Source organism: Penaeus vannamei, chromosome 29, assembly GCF_042767895.1.
Source record: "Penaeus vannamei isolate JL-2024 chromosome 29, ASM4276789v1, whole genome shotgun sequence".
Taxonomy (NCBI): Eukaryota; Metazoa; Arthropoda; class Malacostraca; order Decapoda; family Penaeidae; genus Penaeus; species Penaeus vannamei.
In genome coordinates this window covers 618,268-635,767 of record NC_091577.1, presented here as the reverse complement: position 1 = coordinate 635,767, position 17,500 = coordinate 618,268, and the positions used below count along the sequence as shown (strand labels likewise).

General features: G+C 46.8%; 1 protein-coding gene across 10 annotated transcripts in view; it reads right to left on the bottom strand.

Moving 5' to 3' along the window:
* The window catches only part of LOC113805043 (serine-rich adhesin for platelets), a 387,167-nt gene that overhangs the window by 119,176 nt on the left and 250,491 nt on the right, over positions 1 to 17,500 (bottom strand). For all 10 annotated transcript variants that reach the window (XM_070142733.1, XM_070142731.1, XM_070142732.1 and 7 more), the window contains one exon: positions 10,106 to 10,227. In XM_070142733.1, coding sequence (XP_069998834.1) covers positions 10,106 to 10,227 — 122 coding nt within the window. The remainder of the gene's footprint in view (positions 1 to 10,105; positions 10,228 to 17,500) is intronic.

Genomic DNA, 17,500 nt, shown 5'->3' with positions numbered 1-17,500 from the left:
TGAGTGAGGGAGTGAGTGAGTGAGTGTGAGTGAGTGTGAGAGTGAGAGTGAGTGAGAGAGTGAGAGTGAGAGTGAATGTGAGTGTGTTTGTGTTCATGATCCTGATTGCATTTGCGATCGCGTGCGTGGATAAGCGGGCCAAGGGGGAGGGGGGGGGGGGGAGCAGCACCGCCCGCGTCGCCCGGCCGCCCCCGCAACGAGCAGCAAAACAAAAGACAATTCCAGAAACTCGGCGCACAATGCGAGCCCTGAGTCATCCCACCTCATGAAGGATCCTCTCGAGAAGGACCTTTGGGGGGGGGAGGAGGAAGAGGAGGAGGAGGAGGAGGAAGAGGAGGAGGAGGAGGAAGAGGAAGAGGAAGGAGGAGGAAGGAGGAGGAGGAGGAGGAGGAGGAGGAGGGGAGGAGGAGGAGGAGGAGGAGGAGGAGGAGGGAGGAGGAGGAGGAGCAGGAGGAGGAGGGAGGAAGAAAAAGAGGAGGAGGAGGAGGAAGAAGAGGAGGAGGAGAAGGAAGACGAATAGGAGGAAGAGGAGGAGGAGGAGGAAGGGAAGAGGAGGAGGAGGAGGAAGGGGAGAGAAGGAGGAGGAAGAAGAGGAGAAGGAGGAGGAAGGGAGGAATTGGAGTAGGAGGAGGAAGGAGGAAGAAGAAGAAGAGGAGGAGAAAGAGGAAGAGGAGGAGAAGGAGAAGGAAGAGGAAGAAGAGGAGGAGGAGGATGAGGAGGAAGAAGTGGAGGGAGGAGGAGGAAGAAGAGGAGGAGGAAGAGAAGAGGAGGGAGGAGGTGGAGGGAGGGGGAGGAGGTGGAGGGAGGGGGAGGAGGAGGAGGAGGAAGAGGAGGAGGAAGAAGAGAGGAAGAGGAGGAGGAGGAAGAGAGAGGAGGAGGAGGAGGAGAAGGAAGAGGAGGAGGAGAAGGAAGACGAATAGGGAGGAGGAGGAGGAGGGAGGAGGAAGAAGGAGGAGGGAGGAGGAAGAAGGGAGGAGGAGGAGGAGGAGGAAGAAGGAGGAAGAGGAAGAGGAGGAGGAGGAGGAAGAAGAAGAAGAGGAAGAGGAGGAAGGAGGAAGAGGAGGAGAAGGAGGAGGAGGAGAGGCTCAGAGGGGCGCGGAGGAAGACCCTCAAAACGAGGGCCTCGGGAACGGCCGCGACCTTGGCCAGCAACACCTGCGGAACAAACACGCGACGCCGCCAACAACGCGCCCTTTCAACAACAGCCACGAGTCACGCAAACACCTCTCGCCTCCCTTCTCCCTTTCGCTCTCTCGCCTTCCTTCCTTCTCCCTTTCGCTCTCTCGCATTCCTTCCTTCTCCCTTTCGCTCTCTCGCATTCCTTCCTTCTCCCTTTCGCTCTCTCGCATTCCTTCCTTCTCCCTTTCACTCTCTCGCTTTCCTTCCTTCTCTCTTTCGCCCTCTCGCCTTCCTTCCTTCTTTCTCTCGCTCTCTCGCCTCCCTTCTCCCTTTCGCTCTCTTGCCTTCCTTCCTTCTTTCTCTCGCTCTCTCGCCTACCTTCCTTCTTTCTCTCGCTCTCTCGCCTCCCTTCTCTCTTTCGCTCTCTCGCCTTCCTTCCTTCTCTCTTTCGCTCTCTCGCCTTCCTTCCTTCTTTCTCTCGCTCTCTCGCCTCCCTTCCTTCTTTCTCTCGCTCTCTCGCCTACCTTCCTTCTCTCTTTCGCTCTCTCGCCTTCCTTCCTTCTTTCTCTCGCTCTCTCGCCTCCCTTCCTTCTTTCTCTCGCTCTCTCGCCTACCTTCCTTCTTTCTCTCGCTCTCTCGCCTCCCTTCTCTCTTTCGCTCTCTCGCCTTCCTTCCTTCTCTCTTTCGCTCTCTCGCCTTCCTTCCTTCTTTCTCTCGCTCTCTCGCCTCACTTCCTTCTTTCTCTCGCTCTCTCGCCTACCTACCTTCCTTTCTCTCGCTCTCTCGCCTCCTTCCTTTCACTCTCTCGCCTTCCCCTCGCGATCACTCTTCTTCGCATGTTTCGACTCTCTGCCCTTTCCTTTGGCCTTTAATCGTTTTTCGACCGTCTTACCTCTCCGCTACATATCTTTATATTTCTTCTCTCTTCTTGTCTTATCTTCTCTTCCCTTTCTTTCCTTTTTTTTACTTTCGATCTTATCCATTTCCTTTCCCCTCTCTTCCCTTCCCTTCACTCTTTTCTTAGCTCCACTTCCCCCTTCCTTTCCCTTCCCTTTTCTTCTCTCCTCTCCTCTCCTCTCCCCTTCCACCATTTTCCCTCCCTTCCCCTCCCCTCCCCTTCTATCACTTCCCCTCTCCTGCTATCACTTCCCTCCCTTCCCCTCCCTTCCCTCAACTTTCCTCCAAGAGCCTGGCTTAACCCAAGGTCCGAGGGGCTACGGAGGCGCGGGGTTAAAAGAGCATAATTTATGATGTAAACAAATAAAAAACTTTACCAGACCCGCTAAAAAAGCACGCAATGTAAACAATGCAATCTGCATAAACAACATCAAACGCTGTTCATAATAACAACGACGATGATGATGACGATGACGTTGCAGATCATAACAACAAAATTGAGCAACATCGGACCATAAACATTTCGCTGTGAAAAAAAAAACTTTCTAACCACATATCGTCTTTATCCATTTAGGCCTACTTGAACTCGGCGCCCAGCCCTCGGAAATCAAGCCTAACAAGATCTCGATGCATTTATCCCCCCCGTCCAGACGTGAGAGAAGATTATGCTGCTGCTTGCTGCTGCTGCTGCTGCTGCTGCTTTGCTGCTGCTTGCTGCTGCTGTTCTTCAACCGTAAGCTGAGAACTCTTACTAAAAAACATTTTTCTCTCTCGAGTAAAAGCTCACCCAAACACCTTGAGGAAACAAAAGCTGCCCTGCCGCTCGAATTTACATAACCTAATCCTGTAGATTAGTAGAGTCACTGCCGCTGAGACAACAATGATACTGCACATTACACCTGGCGAGAAAGAGAGAGAGAGAGAGAGAGAGAGAGAGAGAGAGAGAGAGAGAGAGAGAGAGAGAGTGAGAGAGAGAGAGAGAGAGAGAGAGAGAGCGAGAGAGAGAGAGGGGGAGGAAGGGATGAAGGAGACGAGAGGAGAGGAATAGAAGAAGAGAAGGAGAGAGGGAGAGAGAGAGGAGGAGGAGGGAGGGAGGGGGAGGAGGAGGGAGGAAGGAAGCTGGTTGAAGGAAGGAAGGAAGGAAGGAAGGAAGGAAGGAAGAGGAAGGAAAGAAGGAGAGGGATAGAGAGGGAGAGGGGAGGGTAAGTGCAAGGAGAAGAAGAGGAAAAGGATGAGCAAGACCAAAAGAAAAAGGAGAGGGAAGAGAGGAAAAGGAAGGAGAGAGGAAACAAAAGAGGAAGGAAGGAGAGGACAGGAAAACAGGGAGAAGAAAGCTGAAAATACCAAAGGAGAGGGAAAGAAGAGGTATCGCGAGGAGAGAAGATAAAGAAAAGAGAAGTGAGAGGAGGCAGGAGAAAAGGCAAAGAAAAGAGAGGTCAGATGAGAATAGACGAAGAGTAGAGAGGAGAAGTAAAGAGAAAAGTAAGAACGGACAAGACAGCCAAACAAAATCTAAACAAAACAATGAAATCCCAATCACAAAACAAAAACACAAACAAACAAACAAAACACATAACCTACCACATAAAGCAATTTCTTAAAAAAAAAAAGACAAGACAGCAATAATGAAAAAAAGAAAACCCCATAAAGGAATTTCTTAAAAAAAAAAAAAGGACAAGACAGCAATAATGAAAAAAGAAAACCACATAAAACAATTTCTTAAAAAAAAGGACAAGACAGCAATAATGAAAAAAGAAAACCACATAAAACAATTTCTTAAAAAAAAGGACAAGACAGCAATAATGAAAAAAGAAAACCACATAAAGGAATTTCTTAAAAAAAAAAACACACATAACCTACCACATAAAGCAATTTCTTAAAAAAAAAAAAAGGACAAGACAGCAATAATGAAAAAAAGAAAACCCCATAAAGCAATTTCTTAAAAAAAAAGATAAAGATATAAAAAAAAAAGAAGGACCATAAAGCACTTAAGCAATAATGGACAACATAAAGGCAAAACCACATAAAGCAATTTCTTAAAAAAAAAAAAAAAAAAAAAAAGGACAAGACAGCAATAATGGAAAAAGAAAACCACATAAAGCAATTTCCTTAAAAAAAAAAAAAAAAAAAAGGACAAGACAGCAATAATGGAAAAAGAAAACCACATAAAGCAATTTCTTTAAAAAAAAGACAAGACAGCAATAATGAAAAAAGAAAACCACATAAAGCAATTTCTTAAAAAAAAAAAGACAAGACAGCAATAATGAAGAAAGAAAACCACATAAAGCAATTTCTTTAAAAAAAAGACAAGACAGCAATAATGAAAAAAAGAAAACCCCATAAAGCAATTTCATAAAAAAAAAAAAGACAAGACAGCAATAATGAAAAAAGAAAACCACATAAAGCAATTTCTTAAAAAAAAAAAGACAAGACAGCAATAATGAAAAAAAGAAAACCCCATAAAGGAATTTCTTAAAAAAAAAAAAAGGACAAGACAGCAATAATGAAAAAAAGAAAACCCCATAAAGGAATTTCTTAAAAAAAAAAAAAGGACAAGACAGCAATAATGAAAAAAAGAAAACCCCATAAAGCAATTTCTTAAAAAAAAAAAAAAGACAAGACAGCAATAATGAAAAAAGAAAACCACATAAAGCAATTACAAACAAAAAATGGACAAGACAGCAATAATGGAAAAAGAAAACCTGACTCGTCCCTCACCCGGTCATGAGGCAACCGCATGACGGATGGGTTCGGTGACAACAGGGAAAATGTAAAGGCAGGGTGGCTGAGGAATGTCGTGGGTCTGTGTTTGTTTGTTTGTTTGTGGGTCTGTGTTTGTTTGTTTGTGGGTCTGTGTTTGTTTGTTTGTTTGTGGGTCTGTTTGTTTGTTTGTTTGTTTGTGGGTCTGTGTTTGTTTGTATGTGGGTCTGTGTTTGTTTGTTTGTGGGTCTGTGTTTGTTTGTGGGTCTGTGTTTGTTTGTTTGTGGGTCTGTGTTTGTTTGTTTGTGGGTCTGTGTTTGCTCTTGTTTGTGGGTCTGTATTTGTTTGTTTGTGGTCTGTGTTTGTTTGTTTGTGGGTTCTGTGTGTTTGTTGGTTTGCTTTGTGGTTCTGTTTTTGTTTCTTTGTGTGGGGTCTGTGTTGGTTTAGTTTTGTGGGTCTGTGTTGGTTTGTTTGTTTGTGGGTCTGTGTTTGTTTGCTTGTTTGTGGGTCTGTGCTGGTTTGTTGGTTTGTTGTGGGTCTGTGTTGGTTTGTTGGTTTGTTTGTGGGTCTGTGTTTGTTTGTTTGTTTTTTTGGGTCTGTGTTTGTTTGTTTGTTTGTGGGTCTGTGATTGTTTGTTTGTAGGTCTGCGTTGGCTTGTTTGTTTGTAGAATGGGTCTGTGTTTGTTTGGTTGTTTGTGGGTCTGTGTTTGTTTGTTTGTGGTTCTGTTTTTGTTTCTTTGTGAGTCTGTGTTGGTTTGTTTGTGGGTCTGTGTTGGTTTGTTTGTGGGTCTGTGTTTGTTTATATTTGTAGGGTCTGTGTTTTGTTTGCTTTGTGGGTCTGTGTGTGGTTTGAGTGAGTGAGTGAGGTCTGTGCGCCACTTGGTTTGTTGGCTTGTTTATGTGGGTCATGGTTGGTTGGTTTGTTTGTGGGTCTGTGTTTGTTTGTTTGTTTTTGTGGTCTGTGTTTGTTTGTTTGTTTGTTCAGGTCTGTGTTGGTTTGTTTGTGGGTCTGTGTTTGTTTGTTTGTTTGTAGGTCTGCGTTTGTTTGTTTGTGGGTCTGTGTTTGTTTGTTTGTGGGTCTGTGTTTGTTTGTGGGTCTGTGTTTGTTTGTTTGTGGGTCTGTGTTGGTTTGTTTGTGGGTCTGTGTTTGTTTGTTTGTGGGTCTGTGTTTGTTTGTTTGTGTGTTTGTGTTGGTTTCTTTATTCGTGCGTTTAGTCAATGAGTGAATGAGTGAGTGAGTGAGTGAGGGCGTGCGAAGAGTGAGGGCGTGCGAAGCGTGAGAGCGAGGAGCGAGAGCGAGATAGAGAGAGAGAGAGAGAGAGAGAGAGAGAGAGAGAGGGAGAGAGAGAGAGAGAGAGAGAGAGAGAGAGAGAGAGAGAGAGAGAGAGAGAGAGAGAGACAAACAGAGAACAGAAAACAAGAAAGAGAGAGGGGGTGGAGGAAGTGAGCGACAGTAAAAAAAAAAAAAAAAAAAAAAAAAAAAAAAAAGAAAAAAGAGGGGAAAAGAGGAAACAAGAAAGAAAAAGAGTCAAAGCACAATCCAACGTTTCTATATGGCATCATCAGCACAGGCATCAAGTCAGTGGGTCAGCTCCCTCTTCAGCTCTCCCTCTCTTCTCTCTTTGTCTTCTCTCTTCTCTCTCTCTCTCTCTCTCTCTCTACTCTCTCTCTCTCTCTCTCTCTCTCTCTCTCCAAATCCATGTCTCTGACCACTCTGACACCAACAATAAATATGCAAATAAGAAAAGGAGAAAGAGAAGAGAATGGGGATGAAGAGATGGAGTGCCTATCGGAAGGATGGAGAGAGAGTTATGAGGAAGGAGGGAGGGAGGGAGGGAGGGAGGGAGGAGGGAGAGAGAGAGTGAAGAGGGAGAGAAAGAGAGGAAGAGGGAGAGAGAGAGGAAGAGGAGAAAGAGAGGAAGAGTGAGAGAGAGAGGAAGAGGGGGAGAGAGAGAGGAAGAGGGAGAGAGAGAGGAAGAGGAAGAGGAAGAGGAAGAGGGAGAGGGAGAGGAAGGAGGAGAGAGAGAGAGAGAGAGAGAGAGAGAGAGAGAGAGAGAGAGAGAGAGAGAGAGAGAGAGAGAGAGAGAGAGAGAGAGAGAGAGAGAGAGAGAGAGAGAGAGAGAGAGAGAGTGAGAGTGAGTGAGTTAGGGAGACAGACAAAGAGAGAGAGAGAGAGAGAGAGAGAGAGAGAGAGAGAGAGAGAGAGAGAGAGAGAGAGAGAGAGAGAGAGAGAGAGAGAGAGAGAGAGAGAGAGAGAGGGAGAGGGGGGGAGAGGGAGAGGGGGAGAGGGAGAGGGAGAGGAGAGGGAGGAGGGAGGGAGGGAGGGAGGGAGGGAGGCAGGGACAAGAGGGAGGCGAGGGCTCTTGCTCAGAGACTGCCTGAGAGAGAGAGAGAGAGAGAGAGAGAGAGAGAGAGAGAGAGAGAGAGAGAGAGAGAGAGAAAGAGAGAAAGAGAGAACGAGACTGACTGTGATGAAGATAAATAAGAGAGCGGATATTTGATCCACAGGGAGATAAATATATTTAGACAGATTTCAAGTGGCCTCAGTCTTAAAACTCTACGGCTATTCCCTGTACAACTGTAGTTACGATGTTGTCATTACGGCAAAATAACCAACTTCCTCATCCATATGCATGATTCCGTAATAAAGTACATCTACTATGTTAAGAATAATGAAACGGAACACACAAAACCCTTCGAATTAACAATGAACAAAAACCGCAGATTAGCATAGCCACGCGTGCCCAACATCCCAAGCAGCTGTCGACCCTCAAGGTATGTAAATAAACAAGACGGATTTTGACGACCCGACGTGTAAACCTGTCGGAGCCACCTGTCGGAGCCACCTGTCGGAGCCACCTGTCGGAGCCACCTGTACACCTACCCAGGCCCTTTCAGCTTCCGAATGTTTCCCTTACTCTTCCTGTAAGTCTCGCCGAAATTAGCGCTTCAACTATCTTCTTTTCATGTTTGCTTTTGCGAGGATAAAGAAAGAAAGAAGGAAAGAGAAGGATATAACAACAAAAATTGGCGCGGTTATTTCTCTTCCTTTTGCTCTTAAACTTTTTTTTAAAAATGTGTCTGTAAACGACACGGATGAGCAGCAAGGAAGCAAACATCTGGCCATGTGCGTCGCGAGGAGATTGGAGGAGGGAAAGGGGTACTTTCACCCCTCCCTCTCCCCCTCTCCCCCTCTCCCCCTCTCCCCCTCCCCCCTCCCCCACCCCGCCACCCAGCGCTACATTCACCCGACAACAAAAACATCAGCCTGGTGCCAGCTTCCCATTTCACAATCGTGCTGCCTTGTTTAGTGGATATGGGAGTGGGGGTGAAGAGGAGGGGAGGAGGGGAAGGGGGGAAGGGGGAAAGAGGGAAAGGAAGAAAAGGGAAGAAATGGGAAGGGGGAAAGGAAGAAAAGGGAGGAAATGGGAAGGGAAGGGAAGGGCAGGGAAGGGAAGGGAAGGGAAGAGAAGGGAGAGGAAGGGATGGGAAGGGAAAGGATGGAGAAGGGAAAATATCAAAGTGGAAGAGAAAGGGAAAGGGAGTGAAGGGGGGAACAGAAGGCAAACGAAAAGAAGGACAAGAGATAAGGAAGAGAACGAACATCAAAAAGACGGGAAGCGGAAGGGGAAGTGGAAAGAGAAGAAAAAAAAAAAAGGGAAAGGGGGCGGGGCATGAAACAAGGGGGCGGGAGCTAACAGGTGCTCATTGGCAGTCAGCGCCCCGACCCCTCTCTTCATGTCACAAACGCCGTCTAATGGGCATTCATGATCGAACCCAAGGTCAGGCTGCGCGGAATGCCAACGCTCGCATCGACCGGCACACACTCGACCATGCCCCGTCGAATCTAAATGACGAATTTAAGCGCGTGCAAAATCACTCCCTCGGCATGGGACACGATGGGCCAAAATTCAAACTCCGGACTTTAGAACTCGCAAACAAAGCTAAAGCAACAGAGCTAAAGCAACAGAGCTAAAGCAACAGAGCTAAAGCAACAGAGCTAAAGCAACAGAGCTAAAGCAACAGAGCTAAAGCAAAAGAAAAAGACAAACAAAGCATGATTTTTTTTTTTAATCTGATGTCTCTCAATCAAAATCTCACAAAAGAAATCTGAATTACTCGCCATCGAGACACTTGGCTTCCAAATGACATAATCTCTTAGAAGAAGAAGAAGAAGAAGAAGAAGAAGATAATGATGATAAAGAAGACGAAGACGATGGCAATGGCTATGACGAAGATAACGGTGATGACGACGACGACGATGAAGAAGTTGGAGTTGGAGGAGGAGGAGGAGAAAAAGAAGAAACGAGAATAATAAAAAGACGACGAAGATGATAAAGAAGGAGAAAAAGAAGAAGAAGAAAAAAACAAGAAAAAGAAAATAAGAATAAGAATAACAAGAGGAACAAGAAGAAAAGAAGAGAACAACAAGAGGAACAAAAGGGAAAATAAGCAGTAGTCCTTTCTCAAAGACCCCAAGAAACGGCCTATCCGCCTCTTCAGCGCCACGAGGCCTAATCCTGTTATCAGCAAGACTATAGGGGGGGGCGCACAACAAATCACAATATCCTGAGTTTGCCTGGAGAGTGAGGGTATCTGTCTGTCTGTCTGTCTGTGTCTGTATTTGTATGTCTGTTTTTCTGTATGTGTGTCTGTATCTGTTTGTCCGTATGTCTGTATCTGTTTGTCTGTATCTGTGTCTGTATTTGTTTGTCTGTCTGTGTGTCTGTATCTGTTTGTCTGTATCTGTTTGTCTGTATCTGTATGTCTGTCTGTGTGTCTGCATCTATATGTCTCCGTCTGTGTGTTTGTATACGTGGGTGTGGGCGCATGTCTGTGGATACGCACGCCCATAAAACCCACCCGCCCTAGCGCCGAACACCCAAGAATGACCACCACCGTAACACCGCCAAGGGCTGCTTCTTCCTGCGCCGTGTCATCGCTGGCTTGACAAGGGCGCCTCCAGGCCTTGCTCATCGCCGGCGCCCGGGCCTTCCTCGCCGCCAGCCCCGGACGCGCCGATATAAATGGATGGAAATGGAACAAAAACACAAACCGAAGATTGTCTCTCATCCGACGAAGGGAATTTGTAGCAAGGAGTGTCTGAACTAAAGTGAAAAAAGAAGAAAAAAACAATAACACATCTATTTAAACGGAAATTAAATAACGACTCACGAGAGCTAGCAGCAAATGCAACATCAGCAAATGACTTTCTACTCTACCCCGAGACTGGAACCACAAGACAACCCAAGACAACACGGAACTGAAACACGCCACACAAGACCCGCCGAAACGTGACACGCGACGCTGAAACACGGGCGCGAGATCAACTGAAACCCGACGCCCACTTTGCCGAAACACTCAACGAGGCCTGATGGGCGCCACTTACCGATGGGCGTGGAGGGCTTGTAGGAGATCAGGCGGTTGTCCGACACGACGTGGATGATGTGGCCGCCCGGGTTGACCTTGTGGGCGGTGGTGACCTGGATCAGAAGGTCCATCATGGGCGTGCTGCGGGGAAGGAGACATCAACGCGTCAGTAGTGTTTGATTCTATCTCCTTCTTCTCTCTTTCTCTTTCCTCTTCTTCTATCTCTCTCTCTCCTCTTCTTCCTTCTTCTCTCCTCTCTCTCCTTTCTCTCTTCCTCTCTTCTCCCTTCTCCTCCTTCCTCCTCTTTCTTCCTCCTCCTTCTCCTTCTCCTTCTCTCACCTTTCCTTTCTCCTTCTCTCCTTCTTCCTCTTCCTTCTCTCTCTTCTTCTTCTTCTTTCTTTCTTTCTTCCTCTTCCTCCTTCCTCTCTCTCCTCCTCTCCTTCCTTTCTTCCTCTCTCTCTCCCTCTCTCTCTCCCCCTCTCTCTCTCTCTCTCTCTCCTCTCTCTCTCCTCTCTCTCTCTCTCCCTCTTCTCTCTCTCTCTTCTCTCATACACACATCAGATCTATCGCTACTTATACATCATCTCGAGGCATGATCTCATCCCTGTTATACATTCGCTGTTTGCTTCAGTTTCACGCCACAACCAACGGGACGAGCATCGCTCTCTCTCTCCCTCCCAACTCACGCCCACCACCAACCAGAATACAGACGGCGCCCCTCACAACACGCTCGCTCTGCTCGCCCTGGCGCCCTCTTTCCTTCCTCTCCTCTCCTCTCTCCCTTCCTCCCTCTCTCCTCTCCCTCTCCTCCTCTCGCCTCGCCTCTCCGCCTTACTCCTATCCGTTACTATCGCCCCCATTACGAGCCATCACTGCAAGGACATCTTCGCCCTCCTCGACCAAGAGATACCTTGCCGTCCCCTCCAACCCCTCTCCTCACCACCCCCTCCCTCCCTCCCCCCAACACCCTCCCTTCCCTTCCTGCCAGCTCTTCCTCCTCCCTCCTCTTTATCCCCGTCTCACTCTCTTTTCTTTTAGATCTTTCAGCCCTCTTTTAGCCCCCCCTTTTCTCCTTTCTTCCTTTCATCCCTCGCACATCTGCCTCTTCTATAGTCCCTCCTCCTTTCATTTCTTTCAATCACTTTTCCCTTTTCCTCCTTCCTTCACAACTCTCCCTCCCTCCTTCTATCCATCTATCCATCTGATCCGCTCCCCTCCTTCCCTCTTTCCCCTCTCTTTTCCTCTCCCTCCCCCATCCATCCAATCATCCATCCATCCCCTCTCCCTCCCTCTCTCCCTCCCCCCATCTATCCATCCAATCTATCTCATCCCATCCTTCTCCCTCTCCTCTCTCCCTCCTCCCCCATCCATCCATCCATCCTTCCCTCTCCCTCCCTCCCCCCACCCATCCCTCCTTCCCTCCCTCCCTCCCTCTCTCGTGCATCGGATATCTCCTTATCTCCCACTTCGCTCCCATTGACTTCTGCCACGGCCTAATTGGGCAGTTAGTGCCTCCAATGGAAATAAATTGATGAGTGGCTCGAGTGGGGAGAGGATGAGGGGAGAGGAGGAGGGGGGGAAGTGGATCAGTGGGCGAAGGTGGGTGAGGGGGAGAGGCTGGGTGAGGGGGAGAGGGCTGGGTGAGGGAGCGTTACAGGTGAGGAGTGAGGAGGAGGAGCTGGAGTGAGGGGAGAGGCTGGGTGAGGGGAGAGGGTGAGTGATGAGAGGGGCGAAGGTGGGTGAAGGGGAGAGGCGGAGGAGGGGGAGAAGGTGGGTGAGGGAGAGAAGGTAGGAGGGGGCGTGGTATTTTGTGGGAGGGGACGAAGGATTGTGAAGGAGGTGGGAGGAGATAGGTGGACGGGAGAGGGGTGGGGAAGGGGGCCGATGGAGGACGAGAGAGGCTGCAGGAGGAAGGAAGGAGAGGAGGGAGGGAAAGGAGAGAATGAGGAGAGGAGGGAGGGAAGGAGAGAATGAGGAAAAGGAAGAGAGGTGAGGAGGACGGGAGAGAAGGAAAGAGAGAATGAGGAGAAGGGGGAAGGAGGAAGAAGGGAAGAAGAGGAGGACGAGGAGGAGGGGAAGGAGAGAATGAGGAGGAGGGGAAGGAGGAAGAAGGGAAGAAGAGGAAGAAAGAGGAGGACGAGAGAATGAGGAGGAGGAAGGAGGAAGAATGAGGGGAGGACGAGGAGGAGGGGAAGGAGAGAATGAGGAGGAGGAAGAAGGGAAGAAGAGGAGGACGAGGACGAGGAGGAGGAAGGGAAGGAGAGAATACGAAGGAGGACGAGGAGGAGGAGGGCGACGACAAAGGAGGTGGGTGGAGGGGGGATTGGAGGGAGGACCTCCTGCTGCTCCCCTCACATGCAGCGGTCGCGTGGCCTGAGCTCGCACAAGCAACGCAAGAGGTGCATGACTTTGCCAAAATCACCATTCCACTTCAAGAAAAAAAATAATCAGATCACCACGAAATAGAAACCAATAAAGATGAATATAAAATCAGAAAGAAAAAAGAAAAAGAAATGGAAGAAAGTAGAGATATTGTTAAAAATAGAGAAAAAAAAGAAAAAATAAAAAAAATCGACGAAACAAGACACCCCAACAAGCAAAAAAAAAAAAAAAAATAATAATAAAAAAATAAAATACGAAAAATAAAATAAATAAAATGAGAAATAACCCCCCAAAAAAAAAAGTTAATTTAAGTTAAAAATAGAGAAAAAAATCGACGAAATAAGACACACCCAACAAACAAAAAACAAAACAAAACAAACACAAAAATACGACGAAAAATAAAATAAAATAAAATGAGAAATAACCCCTCCTCAAAAAAAATAAAGTTAAAAATAGAGAAAAAAAAAGAAAAGAAAAAATCGACGAAACAAGACACACCAACAAACAAAACAAAACAAAAAAGAAAAAATACGAAAAAATAAAATAAATAAAACGAGAAATAACCCCACCCCCAAAAAGAGCCCCCCCTAAAAAAAAAAAAAAAAAAAAAGCAGAGCAAGAACCGACGGCAATAGCTAGCACCAGCCGCGGGACCGGAGGCGGAGAGCGAACGAAAGACGTTTGCAAATGAATGAATCAAAGCACCGTATCCACGCCCAGGATCTCTCGGCTGCCGTGGGCGTCGCAGCTCGATTGGCGAAGGGAGGGGGGGAGGGAGGGGGGAGGGAGGGAGGGGGAGAGGGAGAGGGAGAGGGAGAGGGAGAGAGAGGGAGAGGGAGAGGGAGAGGAGAGAGAGAGAGAGAGAGAGAGAGAGAGAGAGAGAGAGAGAGAGAGAGAGAGAGAGAGAGAGAGAGAGAGAGAGAGAGAGAGAGAGAGAGAGAGAGAGAGAGAGAGAGTGAGAGAGAGAGAGAGAGCGAGAGCGAGAGAGAGTGAGAATAACAGAGAGAGGGAGAGAGAGGAGGAAAAAAAATGAAACACAAACACAAAGAACAAAGAAAAGAAATAGGGGGAAGGGCAAAAGACGGAAAACCAGCGCTCCCCCAGACGCTCCAGAGCCACAAAACAAACGGCAAAACACTCCCCCACCAAACCTCCTGACATAAAGCGATCACACCCAAGAATAATCAGAAGAATACGACCAAGAAGACCTACTCAAAAGAACGACTTGCACAACGAGGCGAGAGAACAGCGCGCCATAAATGGGGCATAAAGAAATAGACGAGCGAGTCAAAAGTCGGTTAAATTCATCGACGAAGTTCCAACGACATTAGCAATAACATGAATAAATTCCATTGCAGAGAGAGAGGGGGGGAGAGGGAGGGAGAGAGAGAGAGAGAGAGAGAGAAAGAGAGAGAAAGAGAGAGAAGGGGAGAGGGAGAGGCAGGGAGGGAGAGAGAGAGGAGAGAGAGAGAGGGAGAGGGAGAGGGAGAGGGAGAGGGAGAGGGAGAGGGAGAGGGAGAGAGGGAGAGGAGAGAGGAGAGAGAGAGGGAGAGAGAGAGAGAGAGAGAGAGAGAGAGAGAGAGAGAGAGAGAGAGAGAGAGAGAGAGAGAGAGAGAGAGAGAGAGAGAGAGAGAGAGAGAGAGAGAGAAGGAGAGAGAGAGAGAGAGAGAGAGAGAGAGAGAGAGAGAGAGAGGAGAGGGAGAGGAGAGGAGAGGAGAGAGGAGAGGAGAGGAGAGGAGAGGAGAGGAGAGGAGAACAGAGGAGAATAGAGAAAAGGAAAGGAAAAGAAAAGAAAGCAAGAGAACGGAAGAGAAGAGAAAACAGGGAAAGAAAGAATACCGAAACATGGAGAGAGAGAGAAAGAACAAAGAGAAAGAGAAACGAGAGACACAACACACATCCGAAGAAACCCAACACCTCCCAATCATTCCTCACACATAGACCAATCCTCGTGACAAACCAACCCATACAACCACAACAGACCCCGCAACAAAAGGCAAAGACCCGACGACATATCGGTCCCCGCAACACGCAGGACCAAACACGATCAGGATGCGTCCGGCTCTTAATCTTAATAATCATCATCATCATCATCATCATCATCATCATCATCATCATCATCATCATAATAATAATAACAATGATGATAATAATAATAATAATAACAATGATGATAATGATAATGATAATGATAATATTAATAATAATAATGATAATAATAATAATAATAAACGCTACAACGAACGGGGATAACGTAATAATAATAATACAAACGTTATAACGAACGGGGATAACGCATTTAAATTTGAAATTGAACGCAGATAGGATGCGAGGACAATTAGGAGAGAGAAATTGAAGGAGAAATAAAGGGACAAAAAACATATCCATAGACCCAACATAGCGGATAAAAGAGAGACAGGCAGAAACAAGCAATAGGACACATAAATACGTAAAATAAAAGAGGGGACAATAAAAGAAAACCAAGGGAATGAGGAGAGAAAGGGAAGACAGATGTAAACAAAGAGGAAAGAGGACTTAAAGAAAAAATAAATAGTAGTAAAAACAAAATGATTTTACCCATTACGTTAGGAATCGTAATAAATTAACCACAAACCCTAAAATCATTATAATACTAACCAGCAGTAATAACAATAATAATAAGCATAATACCAACAAAAAAAGAAAGAAAAACGTCCCAGCAACGATAACTAACGACACTGCGATAATAAAAAAACAATAACAAAAAACAATAATAATATTAATCACATCATAGCAACAATAATACCCATATTATCAATGAATATACCAACTTTATCATTATCATAATTATCATGAATTATCATAACAGCTTCTAACCATCATTATTTTGTGACCTGATAACCAAAATAATAACAAAATAACAACAAAAACAACAGCGCGCATAACAATAACAACCACGACAACAACAAACAGACATTCCCGCCGTGCCCAATATCCGCATATAACGGTTACCGTTAACCGAATTTAATAAAATAATAATAATAATACAGAAAATAAAAATCTCCAACAGCGGATTTTCTTTCGCATCAGAATCCGATCGAGCAAAAATTTTCGGTGATAATCCGATCGGGAGCGGTGGACTTCTCCGCTCCTCCGGCCATCCACATCGGCTCGACCAATCAAAACGCGTCATGTGCCATTGGAGGTTACTGATTGGCGGGGGAGAGGGCGACGCCGCTGCTAAGTGGAGGTTAAGGAGGAGGGAGATACCGAGAGCTGGGGGAGGGAGGGGAGGGGAGGGGAGAAGACAGAGGGAGGGAGGGGGTAGGAGGGGGAGGGAAAGAGCGGAGGGGAGGAGGTAGGAGGGGGAGGGAGAGAGGTGGAGGGGGAGGGAGGGGGATGGAGGGGGTAGGAGGGGAGGGAGAGAGGTGGAGGGAGGGGAGATGGAGGAGGAGGAGGAGGGGGAGTAGAAGAAAAAAGAGAAAGAAAAAGAAAAAACTAGAAAAGAGAACGAAAAAAGGAAAAGGAGGTGGACGTCGCAAAGAGGGAAAAAATATATATTCATGCACATACACTTAATATAAAGATATGCAAAACACGCACACACAAAAGGAATAGCCAAGACAAGAGCCAAGACAAGAGCCAAGACAAGAGCCGTCCTGCCACAGAGGAAAAGAATCCCCGAATCAGTGCCATCCCCACGCATCAAAGCACAAAAGGACGCTCCTGTCTTCTAGGCTCTCCTGCCACTTTCTTCCCTCGCGAAATACAAGACGTCTGAAGATGCTTTTCTGCATTCCGGAAGAAAAAATTACTTGTGATCACCACCCATATCAGGACCGATATGTCTTCGTCTTCGTCTTCGTCTTCGTCTTCGTCTTCGTCTTCATCTTCGTCTCTCCCTCCCACTCTCCCTCCCTCCCTCCCTCCCTCTCTCCCTCCCTCTCTCTCTCTCTCTCTCTCTATTCCGTCGCCTCCAAACCGGGTAAATCTGGATGTTCTATAAAAGGACACACAGAAAGGTTGCCCGCAGCCTCAATGACAGACACAAAACACGCACATATAAAAGAGAGAAAGAGAGGGAGAGAGGGGGAGGGAGGGAGGGAGGGAGGAAGGAAAGGAGAGAGAGAGAGAGAGAGGGAGGGAGAGAGAGAGAGAGAGAGAGAGAGAGAGAGAGAGAGAGAGAGAGAGGGAGAGAGAGAGAGAAAGAGAGGGAGAGATAGAGACAGCGGGAGAGAGAAAGAACGCGAGAGAGAGAGAACGCGAGAGAGAGAGAGAGAGAACGCGAGAGAGAGAGAGAGAGAGAGAGAGAGAGAGAGAGAGAGAGAGAGAGAGAGAGAGAGAGAGAGAGAGAGCGAGAGAGCGCGAGAGAGAGCGAGAGAACGCGAGAGAGAGCGAGAGAACGCGAGAGAGAGCGAGAGAACGCGAGAGAGAGCGAGAGAACGCGAGAGAGAGCGAGAGAACGCGAGAGAGAGCGAGAGAACGCGAGAGAGAGCGAGAGAACGCGAGAGAGAGCGAGAGAAGGCGAGAGAGAGGGAGAGAGAGAGAGAGAGAGAGAGAGAGAGAGAGAGAGAGAGAGAGAGAATATCTGTCAACTGTCGCTTGAAATGGGTTGGGCTGACAAAAGTCAAGGGGACTTCAAACAAATACGTTAATATGCGTCAAGTCAGTCCTTGTGGTAAATGTCTCTATGTCTGTTTGTTGCAGCAACAGAGGGCACTGGGAATGGTAACAGTATTGCCAATGATAATGGGAACAGGAACAGTACTGGTAGTCGTAACAATAATGATAATGGTAATGGTAATAGCATTAGCAAAGGTAATAAAAGTAGTAGTAAATGCAGTATCTATAAGAACAATCACAATAAACAAGAAAAGAAAAGAAACAAACACAACAAGTAACACATGAAAGAACAAACAAAAGAAAACAAAGAAAACGGGAAATAGAAAACGGGGGAAGAAGAACATGGGAAAACCGCCATTCATTGTCTCCGCCGACCCCCAACCGCAGCGTTATAAATCCCACGTTATTTCCTCGTTATTTTGTCGAACGT